Raw genomic sequence first — 27,134 nt, forward strand, 5'->3', positions numbered from 1 at the left:
TATTTGCAGTTTGTTGGAATCATTAGTATACATGAAAGCATAAGGTGATGGTAAACAAGCCTGAATATAGTATAATATAGTTCTATTGGGCCGAGTTGAAAGTATAGAGCTGGTTGCTGCCACAGCTTTCCATAAGTCAGGCTGCCAATGTACATGCCCGTCCCTCCAGTATGTTAGCATTGGATGGACTAAGGCATTGTTGTGCCATCTAGAGGCAGTCACTGGCCAGGGCACCGTTGAATTTTTCTAATTTACAAATCTGTTGGTATAATTTTTAATAGTTTTAGGATCATATTCAGGATTCGGATTACTCCAATCATTTATTGTAACATTTCCACCTCCAGCAATTTTATACTCAATGCGAGAGTCATAAGTACACAATTTCCATGGTGGGTACCCTATATCATAATTAATCATATTCCACACTTTATCAGATTCATTAGATGGTTTAGATGGAGGCCCTGAACACTTAGAATAAGGTGGTGGAGCCTTGTCTTTAGTTGGAATATAAGGATCCAAGATTCCCGGCAATCTCAAAAACATCGACCAAACATATCTGATCTTTTGGCCATTTGCTGGTGAGTCAGTTATAATTGCCTTTTTAGAGGCTCCCACACAGCCGACTTTAAACTGTGTAATCATCATTTTTTAGTCTCATTGTGTGGAAACTTAAAGCAAATTGGTGGGTTACTAGTTAGCCCATAATACGTAAAATTAAAATTAATTGGATATTTCCCTGTATGATAAGGAGAATAGGATCCACCAAGCACTTTAGGTTTATCAGAAGTTACCCTTATTGGCATTTCATGCCAAGTAACAACCTGTAAAACTGGTGAATCTGGAAAATAAGCCCAATAAGCATTATGAGAAGAGACCAATATTACCTGACATGAAAGTAGAGCCAAGATGGCAAGGAAGTGGTTTTCAGCAGTAACTGGAATCTTTTGAGATTTTACCATGTCTGTGGCGAGATGACAGAGACACTTGACTTGGCCCCACATTGGTCTATCGGCGCGTTGTGTGGCTTGAGAAGGTCGTCGATGCAGCCGTGGTCTTTTATGATGATGCTGAGGTGACATTCCCGCAAGTGATAGGCAGGCCAGCTGATCAATGGGAGGATCTTCAGGAGGTGGTGTAGATGCTGAGCTGGATGGAGGGGACGTCTCCTCAAGGGGACTCCTTGGCGACGGTTGAGGGCATGGCGGTGGTGGCAACTTCCTTTTGGTCATCCGAGGCATCAGGGGCCGGTAATTTTTTAATGGGTTGTTGGACATGTTGAATTAATCTATCTGGAATCCACAAGGGAGAATCTGCATTCTGTGGAAAAACACAAGCATAGCCTCTACCGCTGGTTAATAATACATCAGGTCCCTTCCATTGTCCAGAAAGAAGGTCCTTTCCGCACCAGAGGCTTTGGGTTATTGTGTTCACCTTGTGATTATTGTGATTACCTTGTGATTATTGTGTTATTGTGATTACCTTGTAGATCAGTATTGAGATTATTGAGCACGAACAGAGCGTGTTGCAAAACATGATGAGGGGAGCTGTACTTAAATTCTCTCTCTTATAATTTAGTAATTTGAATTTTTAAGCTTTGGTGAGCTCTTTTTACTATAGCTTGTCTTTGAGGTTATAGGGAATTCCTGTAGAGTGGGCAATGTTAAATCTAGCACAGAAATCTTTAAATGATTTGGAAGTATAAGCAGGAGCATTATCGGTTTTTAAAGCTTTAGAAATGCCTAAGTAAGAGAAGCAGGTGAACAAATGCTGTACCACATCTTTGAAGGCTTCCCCCGTTCGGGCAGTAGCCACTATGGCATGAGAACATGTGTCTACAGTGACATGGACAAAGGACAATTTACCAAAAGACTGAATGTGAGTAACATTCATCTGTCACAATATATTAGGTAGTAGGCCTCTCGGGTTAACTCCAAAGGTCAGAGAAGGCAAGGTTGTAGGGCAATGGGCACAGGCCCGCACCATTTCTCGGGCAGCCTCTCTAGGAATTTGGAAGTGGCATCTTAACACTGAGGCATTTTGATGATGCAATGCATGAGAATCTTTAGCTTTTTCTAAAGCTGTAGCAATGTAAGGTTTGGTAAGAGCATCAGCAAGTTCATTATATGCATGTAAGGGACCAGGTAATTTAGAGTGTGCTCAAATGTGCCCTACAAAAAATGACTTACTTCGGCTCTAAGTCTGCTGCTGCAGTTCAGAGAGCAGCTGGAAAATAGTGGTTTTGTTTTCTGGCAATACTGCAGTCTCGATATGGGGAAATAGTCTTACCACATATTGTGAATCAGAAAAGAGGTTAAACTCATGATCTGCGAACATTGCAAAGGCAGCAATAATGGCCCTTAACTCTGCCTTTTGAGCAGAAGTTTCTCCTGTTAATATAACCTTATTAATATTTTTAGTAAGAATAGCTGCTTTTCCATTAGATGACCCATCTGTAAATATATTACAAGTTGTTTGCAAAGGTTTATTTTTACAAAGCACTGGAAAGATAACTGGGTGCTTGGACATGAATTGAATATAGGACTGGAAGGCATATGATGCAATACCTGACTTGAATAGCTGCCTAAAGCTATCTGCCAATCTGTATGGAAGCCTACCAAAGAATCCAATTGCTCTTTTGAATATGGTACAATAATCTCTTGCGGCTCCTGACCAAACAGTTCTATGCTTCGTTTGCGTCCCTTGACAATCAAACTAGCTACAAGCCCAGGATATGGGGCCACAACCTTTTTAGCAGTTGCAGGCAAATGAATCCACTCTAGGGGTCCGTTTTGCCAAAACACTCCTGTGGGAGCCACCGCTGTGGGAAGCAGTATCAACTGCCAACTTTTTGCATAATCTAATTTGAGAACCTGAGACTGTTACAAAGCCTGTTCAACCCGGGCCAAGGCCCCTTTTGCCTCAGAGTTAGAGCTCTAGGTGAAGAAGGATCAGCATCTCCTTGCAATATATTAAACAGAGGCTTTAATTCTGCAGTAGTTAATCTTTAAAAAGGCCTGATCCAATTAATATCTCTCAATAATTTTTGGAAATCATTTAAAGTATTTAAGTGGTCAGTCCTCAGCTGTAAAGGCTAATGAGTGACTGTTTCTGAATTTAAGAGTCTGCCTAAATAGGTTATTGGAGGATTAACTTGAATCTTTTCTGGAGCAATTTTAAGTCCCTCACTCTGTAAGGCTTCCTCTAATTTTTGCAGAGCTTCTTGCAAAATAACTCTATCTGCATATGTCAAAAGTATATCATCCATATAATGTATCAAATAAACTTCAGGATATTGGCTTCTAACACTTTGAATTGCTTTATCCACAAACTTTTGACAAAGTGTAGGACTATTTTTCATTCCCTGAGGAAGTACTTTCCATTGATATCTCTGATAGGGCTGTTTAAAATTCATTGAAGGTAGGCTAAATGCAAACCTCTTCCTGTCCTGTATAGTCAGAGAGATGGTGAAAAAACAATCTTGCAAATCTATAACTATCACATTGTACCCTTTTGGGACAGCAACCGGGGAAGGCAGTCCCGGTTGCAGAATCCCCGTATCTTCCATGGTAGCGTTTATTGCTCTAAGGTCTGCAGCAATCTCCATTTCCCAGATTTCTTTTTTATAACAAATATAGGGGTATTCCAAGGGCTATTAGAGGGTTCTATATGCCCTGCCTCAAGTTGTTCTTGTACTAAGGCTGTGGCTGCTGACAGTTTTTCTGATGTTAACGACCATTGTTTAACCCATACTGGGGTTTCTGATTTCCAGGTAATGGGGTCAGCAATAAGAACAATGGCCTCCATTATAAATTTGGATATCCTAAGCCCAATCGTTGATTATTAACTTGTAGTTCTACAGGGTATATAACCTGCCCTACTGGTTTTTTCCTAACCCTTTCTGAGGATCATATTTCATTTTCAGCATTTGAGCTGATACTTTTTCATCTGGGCTATACAACAAAATTCCCATTTGGGCCAAAATATCTCATCCCCATAATGTGACGGGGAGAGAAGATATTACATAAGGCTGGAAGGTGTCCTGCTGACCTTCTTCTTCTTGCCAAGATAATATATGTGAGCTTTTCACCACCGAGGGTGCTTTCCCTAGACCCACAAGTTCACTAGCCGTGGTTTGTGTGAGCCAAGAATTAGGCCAGTCTTTGCCAGCTATGCAGGAAACGTCTGCTCCAGTGTCCAGCAAGCCTACCACGTTTTTACCATTAACCTTTTTAATGTTTTCATAAGTCTTTTCTGGGTAATTTTTTGTACCCAGAATACAAGGTCACTAGAGCCAAATCCTTTGTTTCCCTTATCTGCCTGTGTGACTGTGGATCCCATAGAACAATAAGGCATAAGTAATAATTGGGCAGTTCTTTGATCTTTATGAATTTGTTGTTGCATCTTAGTGGGGGGTGAAATCATTACCTGTATTTCTCCAGTATAATCTGAATCTATGACCCCGGGAATAACAGTAAGACCTTAAAGAGAAAGCGAACTCCGTCCCAAAACAATTTCCATGACTCCTTTTGGAAGGGGTCCCTTAACCCCCGTTGGTATTCTAACCACGGGTGAATCAGGAGTTAATATTGTTGCGGTGGTGGAACGGAGGTCCAATCCTGCGCTCCCTGGGGTTGCTCGGCAGAACTCTGAGATGGAACAAAGGGGATGAACAGATTGAGAGAAATTGCCCCTATCATTGTCGGGGCCTGGGGCTGGCCCCACAAGACGTTTCCCTGGTTCTGAAGGGGATTTCCTCGTGAGGGTGCCAAAGGGGTTCCATCCTTGTGGAACTTGGATTTACGATCTTTTGCCCAGTGAAATCCCTTTTGACAGCGAGGACAAAGAGCCTTTGGGAGAACAGTTTCAGAAGGAGCAACATTGGGTGGTGTCTGTCATGCCTTCTCCCGCAGATTTTTGAGGATAGTTTCTGCTGAAATGCCCACTTTTTCCACAGGAAAAGCATGCCCCTCCTGTGGGCCTTGTGCCTCCGTTATGAGGTCTAACCACGTTCTGAACAACCTAAGGGAATGCGTGTCCCTTCAGGGCTGCTACAATAGCTATCCCCTGCATCATAGCAGGGCTAACATCAGCACAGGCCCTAATGTAATCAGTGAGAGTTCCAGACTTTTTATTGGTCTCAATATTGCCTGACATGTAGAAATAGCATTCTCAAAAGCCAGCTGACGATAAGTATGTCTGCAGCTTCTTGATTAGTAATAACACGCCTGACTGAAAGCAAAAGTAGAGAGACAAAATCTTCATAAGGCTCTTCCGACCTTTGCTTAATGCCTGCCAAGAGAGAGGTGTGATCCGAGCCCTGCGGCAGGCCTTTCCAGGCATTAAGAGAGCATCCTGTTGCTTGTTCCAAGGCTCGTTTGTCTAATCTCATTTGATTCTGGGCACTATCATATTCTCCACTGCCAGTTAGCATGTCATATGTTACTGTTTTAATGCCATGCCGTTTTTAGCTGAGCTTTGCTTTTTTGCCAAGTCCTCATACTCTGTTCTCCAAAGTAAGTATTGACCTCCTGTAAGACAAGCTTTAGCAACCGCCGCCCAGTCTTAAGGTGTCATCCATCTGGCAGTGAGAGCATCCAGCAGAGCTTGTGTATATGGAGCCTGGGGCCCATACATAGAGCAAGCCTGTTTCAATTTCTTTAGTAACTTCATAGGTAAGGGCTCCCAGACTGGTTCATCATCTTCACACTCACCAAACACTATTGGAAAGCATGCTGAAATAGTAGGATCCTCATCGGCATCCTTCAACCTCCTATGAGGGTAAGGTGCTCCATTACTAGCATATGGGGGAGGAGGAGGAACTGAAGGAGGTCTAGGTGGTCTAGGAGGTCTTGGACCAGATTTAGGAACCTCTAGCTTTAAAGGATTTTTAAGAGTGCGTGGCTTAGGTTGAGGCTTTGCCACAGAAAAAGTACAATCTCCCTCCTTCTCATAATATCTAGCTGCAGCTTCTTCCAAATCTTCCTCATCTTGAGGGCTCAATTGATCACCATCATCATTCAAGCATGGTGCAGCCACCATCTCCCTAAGTTCTTTGTAAACTTTATGTTTGGGATCCAAATTATCTTTTTTTTTTTTTTTAATTTATTTATTTTTATTTTTATTTTTTTATTTTATTTTTTTTTATTAGTTGGAGGCTAATTACTTCACAACATTTCAGTGGGTTTTGTCATACATTGACATGAATCAGCCATAGATTTACACTTATTCCCCATCCCGATCCCGCCTCCCACCTCCCTCTCCACCCGATTCCTCTGAGTCTTCCCAGTGCACCAGGCCCGAGCACTTGTCTCATGCATCCCACCTGGGCTGGTGATCTGTTTCACCATAGATAGTATACATGCTGTTCTTTTGAAACATCCCACCCTCACCTTCTCCCACAGAGTTCAAAAGTCTGTTCTGTATTTCTGTGTCTCTTTTTCTGTTTTGCATATAGGGTTATCATTACCATCTTTCTAAATTCCATATATATGTGTTAGTATGCTATAATGTTCTTTATCTTTCTGGCTTACTTCACTCTGTATAATGGGCTCCGGTTTCATCCATCTCATTAGGACTGATTCAAATGAATTCTTTTTAATGGCTGAATAATAGTCCATGGTGTATATGTACCACAGCTTCCTTATCCATTCATCTGCTGATGGGCATCTAGGTTGCTTCCATGTCCTGGCTATTATAAACAGTGCTGTGATGAACATTGGGGTGCACGTGTCTCTTTCAGATCTGGTTTCCTCAGTGTGTATGCCCAGAAGTGGGATTGCTGGGTCATATGGCAGTTCTATTTCCAGTTTTTTAAGAAATCTCCACACTGTTTTCCATAGTGGTTGTACTAGTTTGCATTCCCACCAACAGTGTAAGAGGGTTCCCTTTTCTCCACACCCTCTCCAGCATTTATTGCTTGTAGACTTTTGGATAGCAGCCATCCTGACTGGCGTGTAATGGTACCTCATTGTGGTTTTGATTTGCATTTCTCTAATAATGAGTGATGTTGAGCATCTTTTCATGTGTTTGTTAGCCATCTGTAAGTCTTCTTTGGAGAAATGTCTGTTTAGTTCTTTGGCCCATTTTTTGATTGGGTCATTTATTTTTCTGGAATTGAGCTGCAGGAGTTGCTTGTATATTTTTGAGATTAATCCTTTGTCTGTTGCTTCATTTGCTATTATTTTCTCCCAATCTGAGGGCTGTCTTTTCACCTTACTTATAGTTTCCTTTGTAGTGCAAAAGCTTTTAAGTTTCATTAGGTCCCATTTGTTTAGTTTTGCTTTTATTTCCAATATTCTGGGAGGTGGGTCATAGAGGATCTTGCTGTGATTTATGTCGGAGAGTGTTTTGCCTATGTTCTCCTCTAGGAGTTTTATAGTTTCTGGTCTTACATTTAGATCTTTAATCCATTTTGAGTTTATTTTTGTGTATGGTGTTAGAAAGTGTTCTAGTTTCATTCTTTTACAAGTGGTTGACCAGTTTTCCCAGCACCACTTGTTAAAGAGGTTGTCTTTTTTCCATTGTATATCCTTGCCTCCTTTGTCACAGATAAGGTGTCCATAGGTTCATGGATTTGTCTCTGGGCTTTCTATTCTGTTCCATTGATCTATATTTCTGTCTTTGTGCCAGTACCATACTGTCTTTTATGATTAAAACTCTCCAGAAAGCAGGAATAGAAGGAACATACCTCAACATAATAAAAGCTATATATGACAAACCCACAGCAAGCATCACCCTCAATGGTGAAAAATTGAAAGCATTTCCCCTGAAATCAGGAACAAGACAAGGGTGCCCACTCTCACCACTACTATTCAACATAATGTTGGAAGTTTTGGCCACAGAAATCAGAGCAGAAAAAGAAGTAAAAGGAATCCAGATAGGAAAAGAAGTGAAACTCTCACTGTTTGCAGATGACATGATCCTCTACATAGAAAACCCTAAAGACTCTACCAGAAAATTACTAGAGCTAATCAATGAATATAGTAAAGTTGCAGGATATAAAATTAACACACAGAAATCCCTTGCATTCCTATATACTAACAATGAAAAAACAGAAAGAGAAATTAAGGAAACAATACCATTCACCATTGCAACAAAAAGAATAAAATACTTAGGAGTATATCTACCTAAAGAAACAAAAGACCTATACATAGAAAACTATAAAACACTGATGAAAGAAATCAAAGAGGACACAAACAGATGGAGAAACATACCGTGTTCGTGGATTGGAAGAATCAATATTGTCAAAATGGCTATTCTACCCAAAGCAATCTATAGATTCAATGCAATCCCTATCAAGCTACCAACGATATTTTTCACAGAACTAGACCAAAGAATTTCACAATTTGTATGGAAATACAAAAAACCTCGAATAGCCAAAGTAATCTTGAGAAAGAAGAATGGAACTGGAGGAATCAACCTGCCTGACTTCAGACTCTACTACAAATTATCTTTTTTAGATGGAACTCTTTCAACCTCTCGGGTAGGGTCAAGTGCATCTCTAATTAAATTCCAGAGAGAAAAAGTCTCAGCTGGAATACCCTCAGGGCCATGATACGAATAATACTGTTTAAGTGTTTCTCCCACCTTATGCCAGGTGTCCATACTTACGGTGCTCTCTTCAGGAAACCAAGGGCATTGCTCTTGTACAGAAGAAAAGAAAGACGATAAAGTAGACTTTGAAACTTTAATTCCTCTCTTCATTAATAAATGCTTAATTATATCAATAAATAACTGTCTTTCCTTAGATTCTCTGTTACCCATGTTCTGAAATCTCTAATAAAGGCCTCTAATAAATATCTCACTGTTCACCCATCTCACCCTACCTATCTTATGCAAGGGGTTCTGCAGCACCCTAGGTGAAGTCCTAGCCACCCTGAAAATGCAATATTAAGGGGCTTACCCTTTGGGTCCCTGTTTGTGGCGCCATCTGCTGAGGTCCAGCCCCAGCAGGACCAGGAATACCCAAGGGATGAGTGGCGTCGGCGAGGAAGAAGACAGACAGACACACACACACAGACGTTGCGTAGAAGAGGTAGCTTTTTTTTTTTTTTTTTAGGATAGCTCAGTTTTTATAGAATGAATGTTACCTACCCCTTAAGTCACCACATATTACATCAGATATTGGTTTGTGCTTCCGTCAATATTTTTTTCCCCATGTTTTTCCCCTAAGCATTCATCTAGAACGTTTCCGATTACAGGGTTTATACTTAAATGTCCCGTACATAGTCTTCTTGCCTCAATGGCCTAACATTTTCACTCTAACAAAAACAATGTTTTACAAATCTCAGGTATAGTGTAAATTCTTTAGACAATAAAACAATACATGGGAAGGGTTACAGTAACATGTTTGACATTTCTGAAAATAGTACCATGAGGAAAACCTGATATTTTTCTTTACCTGAAACCACAAAATCTCAATTTGCAACGATTAACTATTAAACAGCAAAACACCTCTAAAGCAGCAAAACACCTCTATTAATAGTAAGATAATGGCAGTAAAGCTGGTTAATATAAATCTTCTATTAAAATCCTATCTACCCCATTTTCTAATTTTACAAAAATACCCATAATATCCCATGTTGTTTAAAGAAAGGGAAGCAATGAACAAATAGCAGCAAGGAAATAGCAATAGTGAAAACCCTTTCAACCAAGGAGCAAGTAAACTAAAGCAGTATATCTACTTCTAAATCTAAATACCTCTACTCTTTTCTATTCTAGAACGGTATAATCTTTTAGGCAAGCAGCCAAACTATACCCGTGGCCCTTTCTTTTATGACTTGATGTTTATGGTCGTGTCCTGAGCCAGAGCAATCTTAAGCATTTCCAAAAAGGCTTGGACTTTTCCAGCGAGGCCTTATTACTATATATCATCATTTCCAAAAATTAATAGAAAGCCCAACAACAGTAAGACGGAAGGAAGAAAGAGACATACCGGGCCCCTGGGACAACCTCGAGGGGAAGAGCTGCCTTGCAGGTTCCTTTCTCGTCCGGCAGCTCCAGAGGGGACATATCGGGCCCCCAGGGCAGCCCCATGTGAGGAAGAGCTGCCTTGCAGGTTCCTGTCTCGTCCCATGACCTTGTCATGGACTGGGTGCATCCTGGCGGCTCCCAACACAAAATGACAGTACAAATGTCATACTCGTCATTGACAATGAAAATCTTAATTATGACCATCAGAAAAAAGGTCAGTATGGTTGCTCTAACAGATTTTTCAGTGTTCCAGTACAAGTTCCAAATCCATAAAGAAAGACATACGCATAGGAAACTACAAATTGAAAGCAAGTCTATTCAGATAAATATTGGACATCATCTGTATTAATGTTTAAGGCATAAACAACTTCAGACATTCTTCAAATTCACAGAATGACAATAAGAAAGTATGGCTACACAGAATCCATTCAGTTTTATAAACTACCAATGAATAACCTCACAAGGCATTTAAAAACAGATGAAAAAAAAAAAGATGACCATTTCAAATGTCATTTTCAATATTTAATAGCTTTGATCTATGAACAAGACTGTAAGACAGAAAATTAAACAAGTATGACCAAAATAAATGAAGTAAATCCTCAATAGGTATGAAAACATCCCATGGTAGAGAAATGAATTAACATAGTTATTAGGACTTTATTGCACAAACACACCTCCAGATTCGATGTGATCAGAATTAATATTTGGCAAAAAATACAAAAGCTGATTTTAACAGTCATATTATTTTTCTTTGTACCCCTAAAAAGAAAAACAAACTTGAAAAACAAAATAAAACTTGGAGACTCACATTTCCCAATGTCATATGTCAGTATACAAAGCAGCAGCATATAAAACTTTGTAATACTACCATTAACATATGCATTTAAACGAAATTGGATGAAATACCCCCCAATAAACACATACTTCTAGACTCAATGTTTCACAAGGCAGATAACATTCAATTAATGAAACTGAGCTGGTAACAGGCAGGAAGGCCAGGCATCTCCAAAGGAAGGAAATAGGCTGCAAGTGCAGACGTCTATTTTTTATCTCTCTCTTAAGAGGCAGCAGGAAACAAGCTAGTGTTATCTTTTTTCCCCTTCTCTATACAAATTTAAAAAGAGGTTTTCTCTTAAAATTCCTTGTTGCTATGACACCTGGTTCCACCTGAACTTTTCTCAAACTTTGAGCTAACCAAGGCATTTTTCTTATGGAAATGTTTGCCTTAAGCTATGTTAATGTAGTAGGTATTTACCCTAGACTCTCTCTTCAAGTCGGTTCCGCCTGAAGGCTCAGAACTGACTTGACAAACCAGTATGTTTTACTCATACCTTGTTCTCCTAATCTATGTTAATGAAGCTATATATTTGCTTGGAAATCTGCCTTTCTCCAAGCTTCATGTCAATTGTTTTATGGCCCAGGATGACTCACCTGGTGCCACTGGTATCTCCATGTATCTTATGGGTGAGGGGCCTGCTGCCATTCTCTGAGTTTTGAGACATTTCTTTTCTCTAATTTAGTAGACTGCTAGTAGCTACTATAACACCTGGCTAAAGACTAGCAGGGGGTACTCTTTCTGCCCCCTTCTGATATCTATGTCCGAAGCTCTTTTATACTTTAATAAAACTTTCTGACACAAAAGCTCTGAGTGATCAAGCCTCGTCACTGGCCCCGGATTGAATTCGTCTCCTAAGGAGGCCAAGAATCCCAGCATCTTTTGTGGCTCGGCAACAACCTTTCAAAACAATGGTCTTTTCAAAAAATGATGATAGGTGATGAGTATACACATGCATACGAATGAAATGGGACCTGTATCTCAAACCACATAAAAATAAATCTTCCCTCAACATAAATATAACACAATCAGCCGTTCATATGCATAGATTCTCCAACTATGAAGTCATACAAATATGGATGTAAATATCGCAATAAATTCCAAAGTTTAAACTTTTAAAACTGGTGAATATTGACTTTCACCTGCTGGCACTTCTTTACATGTCATCTCCATTATATCAGCTATTACAATGAATCATGTGCTGTGCTAAGTCACTTATATCGTGTCCAACTCTTTGGGATCATATAGACTAGGGCCCACCAGGCTCCTCCGTCCATGAGATTCTCCAGGCAAGGATACTGGAGTGGGTTGCCATGCTCTCCCCTTCAGGAGATCTTCCTGCTCCAGACATCGAACCCGTATCTCTTATGTCTCCTGCATTGACAGATGGGTTCTTTACCACTAGCACCACCTGGGAAGCCCCAAGACACATGAACATCAGCGGATTTGGGGATCCACGGGACATATACAGAACCATTCCTCAAAGAAAACTGAAGAATGACTTTAAAATCTCAAACAACACATGAGTATATGTGTTCACAACCTTGATGTAGCAAGGGTTTCCTTGCTCTGACAAGTGCCATGGACTGATGAAGGATTATGTGAAGAATACTTCAAAGTCTATTTGGCAAACACAGCCTAAGTTGGCTATATTTAGTCCTCAAATGAATGAGAATGTCATTAGTAGTGGTGGTTTCAAATAAGTAGCATGCGAAGCTGTTTACACTTATTGTGATTTGCGGTATACCACATCCACAAATTTCAGTAGCATTTGTGCAAAAATAATACATTTCTCAGTGGAAGAAATTCTACATGGACTGTTGGGATCAGAGCTCTAACTCAAACAGGCATACTTTTACTTTTAAAATGATCCTGCACGATAATCAAACAAAACACTGGATGAACACCTAAACAGTGTTTGAGCTCTGTACTAAATAATTTTAAAGCTAGTAGATGGAGTGAGCTGATGAGGAAGACTACGAACGAGTCATGTTCTTCAACTTGGTCAAACTGCTGATGGTCATACAAGTTAATGAAAAATTAAGCCTGTTGTCATTAAATCGGTTTAAAAGAAATAGAATAATAAAATGAATTAGTAAATCTGTTTTCTTAATAAACATTATATTATTTCTGTACAGCTTTTTTACTGGTATTAATAGAATACCTTAAATAATAACGTCACAGTGAAAAAGATTCACATTCTATATCTATTCACATCTATAATTGATGCCATAGCTGTTTGATACTATTGCTTGAATGAATACAACTTATGTGACTTCACAAACTACAAACACTACTAACATAATAGGTATTAAAATACCTTGAGTGACATGAGAGTTAAGAATTAGTAGAGTTGCTCTCATGAATAATGATAGTATTATTCACTCTAGCCATGGTACTGGAATCTGTACATTAACACCCCTGCAAAAGAAACTGAAAGGATACAATAATACTAAAGGAACTTCATAACTATAAATTTAATCCTACTGTAATCATTCAACATTGTATACTTTCTTTTAAACTAACTTTTATATTTCATCTCCTCTAACCTCTTCTGTGTTCACATTATGCTATACTTATTGCTAACGGTAAAACTACCACTGGAGCTCTAATTAATTTTTTTTTTTTACTTGCAATGCTTGTGATACAACCAAAGGCCGATATCTACATCAAACAGGAGAAACATAATGGAAACTAAACAATTTAATAACATTGCCATGCTCCTATACAGTCAAATGGACATTCAAAAGGACATGATTTTTCTGAGTGTTTATTTCAGAAAGTTAGAGTTGGATGACTGCAAATAAAACTAATAATATATTAATACATAATGTTAAAAATATACAGTTGGTCCTTCTTTTTCCTATTCTACCACAGCTAACTGACTGGAAGTCAGTTTTAGTAACTACTACTAACATAAGACCCTCATCAGTAAGTGAAGATATATAGGAAAATCCGTAATATATCTAAAAAACATCAAAGATAAAATGACGATTAAAAAAAATACAGTGATATCTTAGTTGGTAAAAGAAACAGGATGACTATGAAAGCAAAGCCTACGATCATGTACAGGCCATGGAAGCCTGTGACTGTCACGTGTGTTGACTTCTCCTTCATTTGAGGTTGTAAAAAGTGCTTTGTAAAATCCTGAGGTTTGCAGCAGTTGTAACCTCCTGAAGAGATTGCAATAAAAACGTTTTCTAGAATATCCTGACAATTTCCATCTACCAGGCTATGGTGAGCTCAAGCAATACATACTTCAGAGGACAGAAGACAGGCATGTTGGGAAGTGGGAATGACTTCTACTGCACTTAGGGAGAAACGGCATGTTGCTACTCAGCCTAGTACAAGTGTAGAAGCAACACCTCAGTGATTAAACCTTAAAGACTCTATAAAAATGATAACAACTGGTAGGAATAAACCTTCAGAAGTGCCTTCTCAGACCTCCTGTCATAAGCACAAGCATAATAAAAACACTGAGTTTTCACGGTCTCACATAAAATTATGACAATGGCCGGAGAGGCTCCTAAAAGACATCAGGGCTGGGATTTACTGTAAGATGCACATCGGTTTAGTGCATCACAATGTGTTATGGAAATATGTGTTATTGACAGGGTGAAGGCATATTCTTGAATAACACAGCAAATAACACTACAAATTCAAGGAACTTGGCTACAATGACAATAGCTAATTTCATGATGGCTACTGCTTGGTAGGGCTAGGATTGCTTCTCCCATTAAGTACTTAAATGGCCAGCTGTGATATTAGCCACTAGTTTCTCACTGGAATTCTCACTTAGAAACCGAATCTAATACTTTCCATGTTCACTAGCACAAGAATAGTGAAAGATCCTTGTAGAAGAAAGTCAGACAGTCATGCTTCTGTTTTATCACAGAAGCTGCTTATGACCGGTCCTGCTCACAGACAGATTGCTAATTCCAAATTTATAGACAGTTATGCAGATATTCTTTACCAACTGAGCCACCAGGGAAGCCCTAATAGCTCAGTTGGTAAAGAATCTGCCTGAAATGCAGGAGACCCTGGTTTGATTCCTGGGTCAGGAAGATCCCCTGGAGAAGGGATAGGCTACCCACTCCAGTATTCTGGCCTAGAGAATTCCATGGACTGTATAGTCCATGGGGTCACAAATAGGCATGATTGAGCCACTTGGACTGTCACATGCGGATATTATTTTTTTTAAAATGTGGTAACAGATCTAGTACCTTTGTCAAGCTAATGAATGAGTAATATAAATATGAATAATCAACTTTGTCCTTCATAGTTATTACCATCCGGTATTTGCTTTGAGAGGAGTTGAACTACTCATTGTTAAAGAGAAATGATCCTTTCCTCTCTGAAACATTGGTGAATCATTCAGTTGGGTGTGGTGAATAAAACACTTAAGGATCTAATACATAAAAATGCAATAGGCAAAGCACATAGATTTTTCGCTCCCTTTCTCAGAGGATGGAATATTTTGTATTTGCCCTGATTTTATGTCTTGACTTCATGTAAATTGTATATTGATATTTTTAGTTGAAATACAATGCTGCTAAGTTGCTTCAGACATGTTCGACTCTGTGGAACCCCATAGATGGCAGGCCACTAGGCTCCTCTGTCCCTGGGATTCTCCAGGCAAGAACATGGAGTGGGTTGCCATTTCCTTCTCCAATGCATGAAAGTGAAAAGCGAAAGTGAAGTCACTCAGTCATGCCTGACTCTTAGCGACCCCATGGACTGCAATCTACCAGGCTCCTCTGTCCATGGGATTTTCCAGGCAAGAATATTGGAGTGGGTTGCCATTGCCTTCTCTGTGAAATAGGACTAAAAATATTGATATAATACTAATAAATCATGTTGGTATGTGTGGTTGTCACATATGATTCACAGGAGATTTTAATTCACAGTTGTCAACATAAAGGATTAATGCTGTTTAGCTTCTTCATGAATCTATACCATGAATGAAGAGCTTTCTCAACATATTTCACCAAGGAAACTACAAGGATGATAGGCATAATACTATGCTTCAACTCATGGATTTCTAAGCATTGCTCACAACACAGATCTGATTTTCAACATTAGGGTTCTTTCAGTGTCCTTGAACAGCATTTGTTTTTCTGTTCAGTTCAGTTCAGTTGCTCAGTCGTGTCCAACTCTTTGCAACCCCATGAACCACAGCACTCCAGGTCTCCCTGTCCATCACCAGTTCCCAGAGTCTACCCAAACTCGTGTCCATTGAGTTGGTGATGCCATCCAACCATCTCATCCTCTGTTGTCCCCTTCTCCTCCTGCCTTCAATCTTTCCCAACATCAGGGTCTTTTCAAATGAGTCAGCTCTTCACATTAGGTGGCCAAAATATTGGAGTTTCAGCTTCAACATCAGTCCTTCCAATGAACACCCAGAACTGATTTCCTTTAGGATAGACTGGTTGGATTTCCTTGCAGTCCAAGGGACTCTCAAGAGTCTTCTCCAACACCACAGTTCAAAAGCATCCATTCTTCTGCTCTCAGCTTTCTTTATAGCCCAACTATATATTCTGTATCCAGAAGGAAAAAACTCATGAGTATAAAACTTAATCACATAAAACGAGTGTATGAATTGTTATCTTCCCGACCCAGGGATCAAACCCACATCACTTCCATCTCCTGCACTGGTAGGCAGATTATTTACTGACTGTGCCACCTAGGAATCAATATACATTTCAAGAACCACTGCCATCAGCTTCTCCTGTTCATGACCAAAGTAGGAGAAAGAACATTGGAAGAAGTACTCGTAAGCGTATTGTTTAGTCAAGGAACTGTTATGTTGGGTACTCCAGTTATTACTGGGACAAGTCAGTTCCTCCAATGATGATGGGTATAACTGAAAAATTATTACAAATTCATGGGATGTGATGTCTACATGATAAATGTGTTCCTCTTATGCTATTGCTTCAGGTATGCCTACTTCAGCATGAAGGACTGCACTTAAAGGGATGCCTACTATTCCAGCTCAAGCAACAGATAGTGAAGTGTAGATCATTGTCCTTTGTTGAAAATAATCAGCAGTTTGTTAACATATGTAACGTGCCAGAGCAAGCCTTGGGATGGAACTCTAAAAGCAGGTTAAGCCCTCTTTTTGCCAAGCCCTGCAATAAAATACAAATCAAAAAAAGAAAAATAGCAACGTTTTTGTCAGGACTTCCTCACCTTTTCTTTCTGGATGGCAGGAAGCAGACATTGAGGCCAGGTGACTGCAGGATTTAACTGTGAGCTAACATTGGGTGAGGTGGAAGCTCATCACTCTAGTAAGAATGTGGCTCAATTAAACCATTGGACTTTCATTCACTTCATGTACATAGAGTTCTATAATCCTTCATTAAGGAATTAAATAAGTTATACTTCCTTATACCTTCACAATCTCTTGGTTTACATGAATGTAAATTCCTAGTCCAGCACTTATACAATGAGTATTACAGGTAGTAATAGTGCATAAATGATGATGATCAATGACAGGAAGTTTATTTATTCTCTGTTTGAAATTTTCTATTTTTACATAATCAAGCAGTGAAATATACCTACAGATGTGAATATTTTAGTGGCATGTATAAATACATGTTGACTAGTGTTATGATAACTCATAGTGTTGGCACAATAATTATCATGGTATTATGTCTTTTTCATATATTCCTTTTGAGATTCTGTTCCATTATACGTTATCATAAGATATTCAATACAGTTTCCTAAACTATACAGTAGGTCCTTGTGGTTTCTTTCATATATAGTACTATGTATTTGTTAATAATTCAAACAAAAACTGGTACGCAAATATTCATAGTGACATTATTCACAATAGCCCAAAGGTAGAACCCACTGAAGTGTCCATCGGTGGGTGAATGAATATGCAACACAAGGTATATTCAAAAGCTTGAACAGTATTCTACCACACTGAAATGGTATGAAATGGTCTTAAATGGTTCTGCCACTGTGTAAGACATTACAGAAATCGCTCCAAAACTAACACATGGAATGAACATATATTTCAATTCTAAATCACGCTACGTACCCAAAAGGTTTGGAAAAAGGGGCTGAAAAATTGCGTATTTCTGCAGTCACATTCATAATAGCATGAGTCACACTGGTCAACAAACAGAAGCAATCTAAGTGTCCAGGACAGCCAATTCCATAAACAAACTGTGGTATACACACAGTGGACTATGATTCAGCCCTTCAAAGATGGTAATTCTGACAATGCTACAATGTGAATGAACCTTATGGTCATTATATTAAGTGAAATACACCAGACCAAAAAAGGACAAACGTTCTGTGATTCCACTAGTATGAGATATCCAAACAAGTCAAATCCAAAGCCAGAAAAAGCAGAAAGTGATTCCCAGGGATCGAAGACAGTTCATGTTTCATGGAACCCACCCAGTTTCCCTTGGGGAAACTGACTTCCCATGACATCTCCAAAACCAATTATACAAATAATTGGAAGCCATATCTAATCAAAGGAATGTAGACATAATTTTACAATTTACACCAACCTCACTCAAACTTCTCAACAGACAAAAGGCAAAACTGTATCTATGGCACCTCAGCTTTGCTTAAAACTGTATCTACAGTACCTCAGTTTTGCTTATGAAATTTAACCAAAAAAAAAAAAACAAAACACTAAAGTCTATCCAAAAAAGGATATAAAATTTATGACATGAACTTTAAAAAATTATAAATTAAAACTGTGAAAAACCTTATTCACAAAACTTACACACAAGCCACAGAAAAATATATTTACAAAATACATATTTGATAAAGGATTGTACTCCGACTATACCAAAAAATCTGGAACAAACAACCTCATTAAAAATGTATAAATCTGAACGCCTGGCCAAAGAAAATATACAGATAGTAAATAAGCATATCAAAAATACTCAAAATCATATATCATTAGGAAATTACAAACTAAAACAACAGTGAAGTAGCACTGCACACCTATTAGATCCAGTAAACTAAAAAAAGGGGCAGGGGGCGGGGCTTAAAAGGGAGGGGGCGGGGCTTCTCTGGTGGCTCAGTGGTAAAGACTCTGCCTGACAATGCAAGACACTCAAGTTCGATCCCTTACTCAGGAAGATCCCACTTGCCAGAGAAACTTAGCTGCATTTTTCCACAGCTAAACAAGGCTCACCAGTGACCTGAACACTACATGTTTAGCACTTAGTAAACAGCTTTGAAAAAGTGTCCAGACAAAAACTATCACACAACAGCAGCTCTACTTGTAACAGCTAAATATCAGGATGTCTTCGGTAGATGACTGTGTAAGCAAATTGGGATACATCCAAAGTGAAGGAGAGTAAATGCTACTGCAAAATATACCTCTTCAGCATGAGAATTAGTTGGACCTAATGAACTTTTTTTTTAAAGAGGACACATGATCATCTCTGAAACCCAAGTTCAAGACGGCTCTTCTGTGAGTCACATTTACAAGAGAAATCTCATTTCAAAGGAACCCTTGGTATATACCAGATAGAAGGATGACAGTCTTGTGAAACTCCTTTTTTTTTTAATCAATAGGGAAAGCTAAGATGTAAATCTGTACAACAACCATACCTTTCCTTTCCTTTGGTTTTTTTTTTTATTTGGCTGCGCCTGGTCAACCTTCGTTGAGGCAAGCCAGATATTTAGCTACGCATGCAAACTCTTCATTGTGGCATGGGAAATCTAGTTCTTGGATCAGGGATTGAACCTGGGCCTCCTTCTTTGGAAGTGTCCAGTCTTAGCCACTGGACCACCAGGAAGCCCGGGTTCTGTTTTTAGATGAAGATGCTATCCGAGGTGCTATCTTGGGCCATTTCAGTCACTGACTCAGTTTCCTGAGTTTCTCCAAAGCATGCACAAGGTACACATTATGGGTTTGCAAAAGAAGTAAAGGTAGTTCATACTACAACACTCTATGCTTACAAATATCTAAATGGTAAATGGCATGTTATTTATTTTTAATTACTATGGGGAAAAAAAGAATGCAGGATTCATGCATATTACAACATGAATAAACATTAAAACCCTCTTTAGTGAAAAAAATCTATAGAAAAGGCCACCCAGATCCCATGCTCACCGGGTCTGCTTTAAATCCATCAAGTTGGTCCAAATAACTGAAAATCTCAGTAACACTCTAAAGCCCTTTCCTCTCGAAGTAGGCCCCAGGCCCCCTTGGGGAGGGGGTTGGGCCCTCTTCCCTCCACACTGCCGAAGGGTGGAGCAAAGCTAGCTCTTTCAGAGGTACAAAAAGAGCAATTGGATGGATTTTCAAGCTCTTGTTGGGCTGCAACAATTCAGGGCCCACTCGAGTGAAACAGGCACCCTGTGGCCCCTAGGTAGGGTATGCAGGTTCACACCCAGGATGTGTTCCCGTCAAAGCCAAGAATTTTCTGACAGACTAGGCTTACTAGAGCTGTCCTACAGAGCAAAGGGGACGGAAGAGATGTGTGGAGGTGGGTCTGCCTTTCCCTGTGAATGTGGGGTTACTACTCCCTATGGCCCCAAGTTTAGGGATAACCGCCCCTAAGAAAAGAACTCCAAGAAGCGCTTTGCCAGGAGGCTGGCACTAGAGCTTTATTATTGCTTAATAATTGCTTTAGATTTCTTGTTGGTTAGTCATGATCTGTGCCATTCCTAACACCGTACTTGTGTCATTGAAACAGGGAAGCTGGGACGGACAATACATGCCTTCTGGCAAAGCTACTTCACTCTGTAATAAATTTGATCCTCATGGTCTACATGGGATTTGTGCTTGGCTTGGGTTGGAATTCTTGGTTCAATAAACCTTAGAGGGCTTATTAACTGTTCGTGTTTTTGTCCTAGTGGTCATGATGCTGGTTCTTTGCATCTATCTGGGACCCAAATGCTTCTGAACAGCCACTTTCTTGTCAGGTGATCAACATGATGATACAACAGGAAGGTAAGGGAAAATCAAGTCCAGACAACCATGGCATATGACCTCACATTTGTTAGAATGACTCTTATTAAAAAAAAAAAGACAATCAACAGGGACTTCCCTGGTGGTCCAGTGGTTAAGACTCCATGCTTCCAGAATGCAAGGGATATAAGATTGGTCACTGGTCTGGGAATTAAGATTCCACATACTCCCTCAGCATGACCAAATAAATAAACATTGAAAGTAAATAAATATAATCCACCCCACAAAACACCCCACAATATAGTTAGCCATGGAGATGACTGGACAATCAGCCTCTAAGCGGTGAAGGCCTGAATTTCTAAAGTTCCTTGTATTCATCAACTTTCAAGCAAAAAAAATGACCAAAAGAGAAGAACTGAGAGACTGAATAGGCAAACAGACAATGGCCAGCCCATGAATAACCAAAGAACTGGAGTTCCTGTAACCGCTGCAGTCACCAGCCCAAAATGGTCAGGATTTGGTCAATGACTGCCAGCTTCCCTGTTTTATTTTGCCCCAATTTCCAACTTGAAACTGCCCAAAGAAAGCCAAATATATTCTCCAAGTGAATCACCTAAGATGCTGTTTCTAGTTACTTTAGTACCTTCAGCCTCCTCATGCCAATAGCATCCACAGTATACCTGAAGCCTCCCCCACTAGTTTTTTTTTCCTGTAAAGCTTTCTTCCTCCTCTGCCTGCCTTTGAGTCTCTGCCATAAGCAAGAAGATGGTGGCCTCTTCCTTCGCAATAGCAAGTGCAGAATAAATAAACCCTGCATGTTCTCTTTTGGGTGGTCTAATTTCTACAAAGCTATATAGATGATTCAGCTCTCTTAAAAAGTACAATTTCCTGGGAATTCCATGGTGGTCCAGTGGTTATGACTCCATGCTTCTATTGCAGGGGGCAAGGGTTCAATCCCTGGTTGGGGAACTAAGATCCTGCAAGCTACAACAGCGCAGACAAAAAAAAATTCTAATTTTTGCCATAACACTTCTTTTAATTTCTTTCAATGACTGTCCTTTGAGAAACCGCAATCTTTCCCTCTTCTGTGTCATTCCTGACATTAAAAATTGTTTCCTATGGGCACTTTCCTGTTGGTCCAGTGGCTAAGACTCCACGCTAAATAAACACATACATATATATATATATTTGTTTCCTGTAATCTTCTTTATTAATATGTTCATGAAGTCCTCCAACCACTTTACCCTGGAGTTCTGAAAAATCCAAGAACTTTGGCTTCTCACATCCTGTGGCCAGAGAGTCTCAAGGAAAATTTTCAATTTTTAAAACTGAAGTTTAAAAAAATTTTTTTTAAGTTTAAAAATTTTTTTAAAGTTTTAAAAATTTCAAGTTTAAAAAATTTCTTTAAAACTCCCAGAAAAAAAAGGTACAAGACATGGAGCAAGTCACTTGCTCTTGTTGAGAGGCGCTCCTAAGGGCAGAGTCTGTGACAAGGCATATATGGGCTCCCTGAAGTCCTTCAAAGTCCCTTGCCTCCGGTAGCAAGAGGCAGCCTTATGTTCTTTTCTTCTGGGCTATGTGTGTGCAGTTTCTCAGTCGTGTCCAACTCTCTGCGCCCCCATGGAGCCCGCCAGGCTCCTCTGTCCATGGGATTTCCCAGGCAAGAACACTGGAGACCCAACCCAGGGATCGAACCCGTCTCTTGCACCTTCTGCATTGGCAGGCAGATTCTTTTCCACTGTGCCACCTGGGGCTAGACCCTTCCCAACCCACAAGAATGACCTTCCTCTATGGGAAAATGAAAAGTGCAGAAAAGGACTGGACCACAGGTGAAAACCAAGTGCAGCCTGAAAGAGTACCATTGACAAAACTGACATCAATAAAAATAGGGATATAAAAAATGAACTTTGCATTTTTATTCAAAAAACTGATGGGTCTGCATGATAAATACAGTGTGTGTCTGAAGCATCAAAAATTTTTTTCTTGAAAAATGATTTTTTCCCTCTTAGTTTTAGAATGCACTTACCTCGACTCCCCACACCAATTTTGAACTTGAACTGCGCAGTGTCATCTGAAAGGATGCAGGATCATGGTCTCTCCTGGGGTGATACAGAAGTGCTGTGGTCACACTGATTGGTGGTCTCCGGTCGCGGCTCCCTCCACGTGCCTGGCCCAGTTCCTGCGACACTGATGTCCCTGAAGCTGACACAGCGAGCCAGCCTCCCGGTCACAGCCCCCCTGAGAGATCGCTATTCGCCAGGTCCTGTGACTTAGCACATTCCAGAAACTTCTGAAAAAACATCTTGTCACTTGACACAGCAATTGAAATCTGAGTTGCACAGATTAACGGATTTCTTTCAAGCATTCACATACGTGCCTCTTTAATTCCAGGAGTGAAGCTTATCCTCCCAGCTGTTAGTTAACACAGCCACCCAGCCAGCCTCTTCTGCAGGCACAGCACCATACTCCACAGTGAAAAACTCTCTACATACAGGTTCTGGTTTCTCCTGATCTCAGCCAAGAATTATTCGTGTGAATCCCAACTCCCTAAAGATGTGGGAAACTCTACAAAGTTCTTTTAGTTATTTAAAAAAAAAAAACTTTGGCTGTGCTGGGTGGCATGTGGGGGATCTTAGTTCCCTGACCAGGGATCGAACTCATGACCCCTGCTGTGGAAGCACGGAGTCTCGACCACCAGACTGCCAGGGAAGTTCCTATAAAGTTGTAGTGAGCCTGCCAAAGTTGTTGCCGTGGAGAAGGGATGGAGTGGGGCAGGCAGCCTGAGTGGATGGTGCTTTCTGTCTGTATAGGCCCACCCAGAGGGTAAGCACCACGTGCAAATTCACGCAGAGGGGAGGGTGTGCCCCACTGCGGCACATGCCCTTCAGAGCCACTCTTACTGTGTCTTTCCAGGGACACAGAGATAAGGATTTCTTCCGCACTTTCTAGAATCACCCTAAATACCACCATCCAAATACCCCACATATAAACATGCTCAAAGGAGAAGAGGGAAATACCCACTCCTCTGCCTGGAAAAATGCTGTTTCTAGTGGGGGAAACTCTGCTTTCCCTTTTATGTTAAGTGTTTGTCCGAGACATGTTCTCAGACATTATATTCAAATACCTGCTCAGTTGCTCAGTCGTGTGTCTGACTTTTGTGATGCCATGGACTGTAGCCCACCGGGCTCCTCTGTCCATGGAACTTTCCAGGCAAGAATACTGGAACAGGTAACCATTCCCTCCTCCAATATTCAACTACATTTCTAGCCAAATAAGCTGACCTTGTGGCTAAGCAATCCTGTGTGGAGCTTGGTGGAGAATGTGCCTTTTCAGAAAAATAAACCACACATACACACACACACACACACACTAATGGAAGGTTTCTCCTCTTGAAAAAGGAGTTTTTCGTATTTTAGTATTAGCTTTTTTCAACACGGGTTTCTAAACATTCAGAGGCAAACAACTGAGTCTAGAAATTACATTCATTTCCCATCCCTGAGGTCTAGATTGAAGGAGGCGCTAAGGGCCAGGAGCTGGAGCACTATGGGCCTGGGGCAGCCCCTGGGTGACTTACGCACCTGACTGTGTGTACACGTGTGCACCCAAGGCCCTCAGTATCCAGTGCACAATGTAACCACAAATCAGACTTACATTGCTAATAACTTGTGTTTCCCTACTGACCCACCACCTGCTCCTTGCCAGATTTCTGAGGAGCTCATAGCATCCCTGCATAACCCAACAGGAAGTCATTAACAGAAGCATTTAGTATTTTAGATTTCATAGTGGTTCAGAGCAAAGTTTTTCCTCCAATGGACCTTCAGTCATGACAATGCATTTTACAGTCTCTCTCACAACTGTCCAACTCCAGCTTCAAGAAACAAACAGCAAATTACTAGACAAGAGCAAATACCTGCTCTGTTTTAGGGAAGGAATCCTTTGAGTGGCAGAACGAGCTTAGTTTTCACAATTACTATAAATGTGGCTGTTCATGTACATATTATACAAGTCAATAACATCACCAAGAGCCCCCACGGTCCTTCGATCAGTCTTACTTCCCCAGTGGTCACCACAATAGATCCCCTTGTGATATCTTACTCCTTATATGGAAACTTTAAAATCAGAAACCTAATGTTTCCAACCAGAAGGTTAAAAAGAGAAAAGAAGTTTACACATTGTATGATACATGATTTTATTTACATAACTGAAATAATTTTCTTAGTCACCTTGACTACAAAAGCAAATTGACACGGTATGATTAATAACCTTTCATAAACAGATTTAACAAATTTTAAAACAGATTGTTACTTAATACTCAGTAATACTTAAATACTTAGTAACTTCTGTGTATATGCATATGAAAATTGTCTGATAGACTAACAAGTATGAGTACCTGGATAACTCAGGAACAGACAATTAGGTTATGAGTCAAGGGTTAACTCCCCACCACTGGGTCAGCCAGTTAGACTTGGAGTTCTCCCCCTGCTGAGGACAAATCTGCTACAGCCTCTCACACTGAGTAGGCATTTTTAATAACTTGAGAAAGTTTCTCCCTACTTCTGCATTTAACAAGACTATCATCAAGTACATCTGAAACCCACAAGTTTACTACCACAACTAGATATCTGTAAAAGAACTTATCACAGTGCGTCTGAACAATGGCCCAAACTAAAGCCGTGGTGCATCTGCAGTTAAGTGTTTTTCCAGTGCTCTCCCTGGGTGTGTACACACACACGTGCGTGCACACACAGATGCACATGCGTGCACACACACACACACAGCTCCTCCACAAAACTCATCCAAGCCTTCTTGGCCACAAAAATGCCATAATTTTTACCACTTTACCACTTTGGTGAAATGGCTATAAAATCCAGCATTCTCATGAGACATCGTTAGGTTCTTTCACAGTGCTTTAAGTCTGAAGACCAGGCAGTGTTTTGGTAACTGACCCTCTCCTGCAAAGTGACAGCGTTGGGACAGAAAGAAGAGCCCCCAGGACTTCCCGAAAGCTGCCCCCACAGGATGGGAGGAGTGCTGAGTGTCTGTGACCACAAACAAGCAGTGAAGAATGACAAGAAGCTTATGAGTCATGGTCAGAACCTAAGAACAAAAATGTCTTGCCATAGCAGCATTACGTTACAGACACAGCAAGAGTGGACACATGTACCTTTTCACACAAGCTCTGTAAGAGCCAAAACCCTGTCGTTTCCCCGTCAGAACTGTCATCAGAGGTGTCACAGTCCTGGGTCATTTGTCGACACTACTTCTAACCTAACTAGCTGAGACTGAGCACAAGTCCCAACCATGAATGTGTGAGATGAGCCCCTGCCACTTTGGGGCACTGGACGGGTGGGTACTGAAGGCTGTGGTGGGGTAGGCTGGGGAGTTCACGGCAGCCAAGTCTCTGTGGTCAGCAATACTTGGATATGAGTCCACTCCACTCCAAGACCCCCTCCTCCATACACTTCTCATCACAGGGGTGTGATCTCTCAGCCAGGTGGACAGATGTATCCTAGAAGCCCCCTCCCCTCACACCACCTACCTACATACCAAATGTGGCATCACGTCTCTCCATTGTGCTAAACCTAAGGATCATTTTAATCATAATAAGAATCAAATGTCTTCCTAAGAAGAGGTTACATGATTAAAAAAAAAACAAAACAGGATATTGAAGGTTGCGGCGAGGCCTGTCCAGAAGTCCCCTCTTCCCCTCCAGCCTTGGTCGGGCTTTGACATCCCTATGCGGCCTGGCCGGGCTCTTGCTTTGAACAAGGACAGGTCGTCTGGGCCAGGTTTTTTTCCCCTGCTGCCTTTTTTGGTGTGTGTGCTTCATGTTTAAATCATGTGGCCTTGTTTGGAGGCAACCAGAAAAAAATCAAACAGTTCAGGTAGTGAGTGAGGGACCCATACGTGTGAGCGCGGAGTGCGTGGTGCTCACGGATGCACCGGCTGGGTGCTGCGGAGGGCTGAAGAAGGAACACCTACACCGTCCAGCGTGCTACATCTGCTGGGTGGCAAGACCGCCAGCCAGTGTGCAATGTGCAAATAGGGGCCGGCAGACCTTCTGTTCTCAGCATGTTTCTTCCCCTCGCAAGTCCATTACTTTTCACAAAGAAATGTTAACTATCAAACGCGTCCATTAATTGTGCCGCTGAGGGTGAAACCATCCAGTTAGCATATACACTATCATTTGCATATCTCGGACACCCAATGTTGGTGCCAGCGGCTCTCGTGAGTGGTACAGGACTCTCTTCAGGCCAGTTCGGGTCTGACATGCCTAAAAATGAAAACAGATCATTTGTTCTGCGCTGAAGAACCCAAACTTCATGTCCAGACAGTAAGGCCTTGGCAAAACTCCCTTTGAGGTTCAAACCAAACTTCTGGTTTCTGGGCCAACTGCCTGCAGGGTTTCATGCTCCAGGTTTCCAAAACATGTTT

At 40.7% G+C, this 27,134-nt stretch overlaps 1 protein-coding gene and 1 long non-coding RNA gene across 4 annotated transcripts in view; one reads left to right on the forward strand and one right to left on the reverse strand.

Moving 5' to 3' along the window:
- LOC122709549 overlaps positions 1-24,993 on the forward strand; it is a 95,141-nt gene extending 70,148 nt beyond the window's left edge. Inside the window, exons 11-12 of the long non-coding RNA XR_006345557.1 lie at positions 20,645-20,741; positions 22,709-24,993. This is a non-coding gene — a long non-coding RNA (uncharacterized LOC122709549). The remainder of the gene's footprint in view (positions 1-20,644; positions 20,742-22,708) is intronic.
- The window catches only part of RET (ret proto-oncogene), a 53,446-nt gene continuing 51,179 nt past the window's right edge, over positions 24,868-27,134 (reverse strand). For all 3 annotated transcript variants that reach the window (XM_043927014.1, XM_043927012.1, XM_043927011.1), the window contains one exon: positions 24,868-26,973. In XM_043927014.1, the coding sequence (XP_043782949.1) occupies positions 26,816-26,973 (158 nt within the window). In that variant the 3' untranslated portion in view covers positions 24,868-26,815. The remainder of the gene's footprint in view (positions 26,974-27,134) is intronic.

The sequence above is a fragment of the Cervus elaphus genome, chromosome 15 (genome assembly GCF_910594005.1).
Source record: "Cervus elaphus chromosome 15, mCerEla1.1, whole genome shotgun sequence".
NCBI lineage: Eukaryota > Metazoa > Chordata > Mammalia > Artiodactyla > Cervidae > Cervus > Cervus elaphus.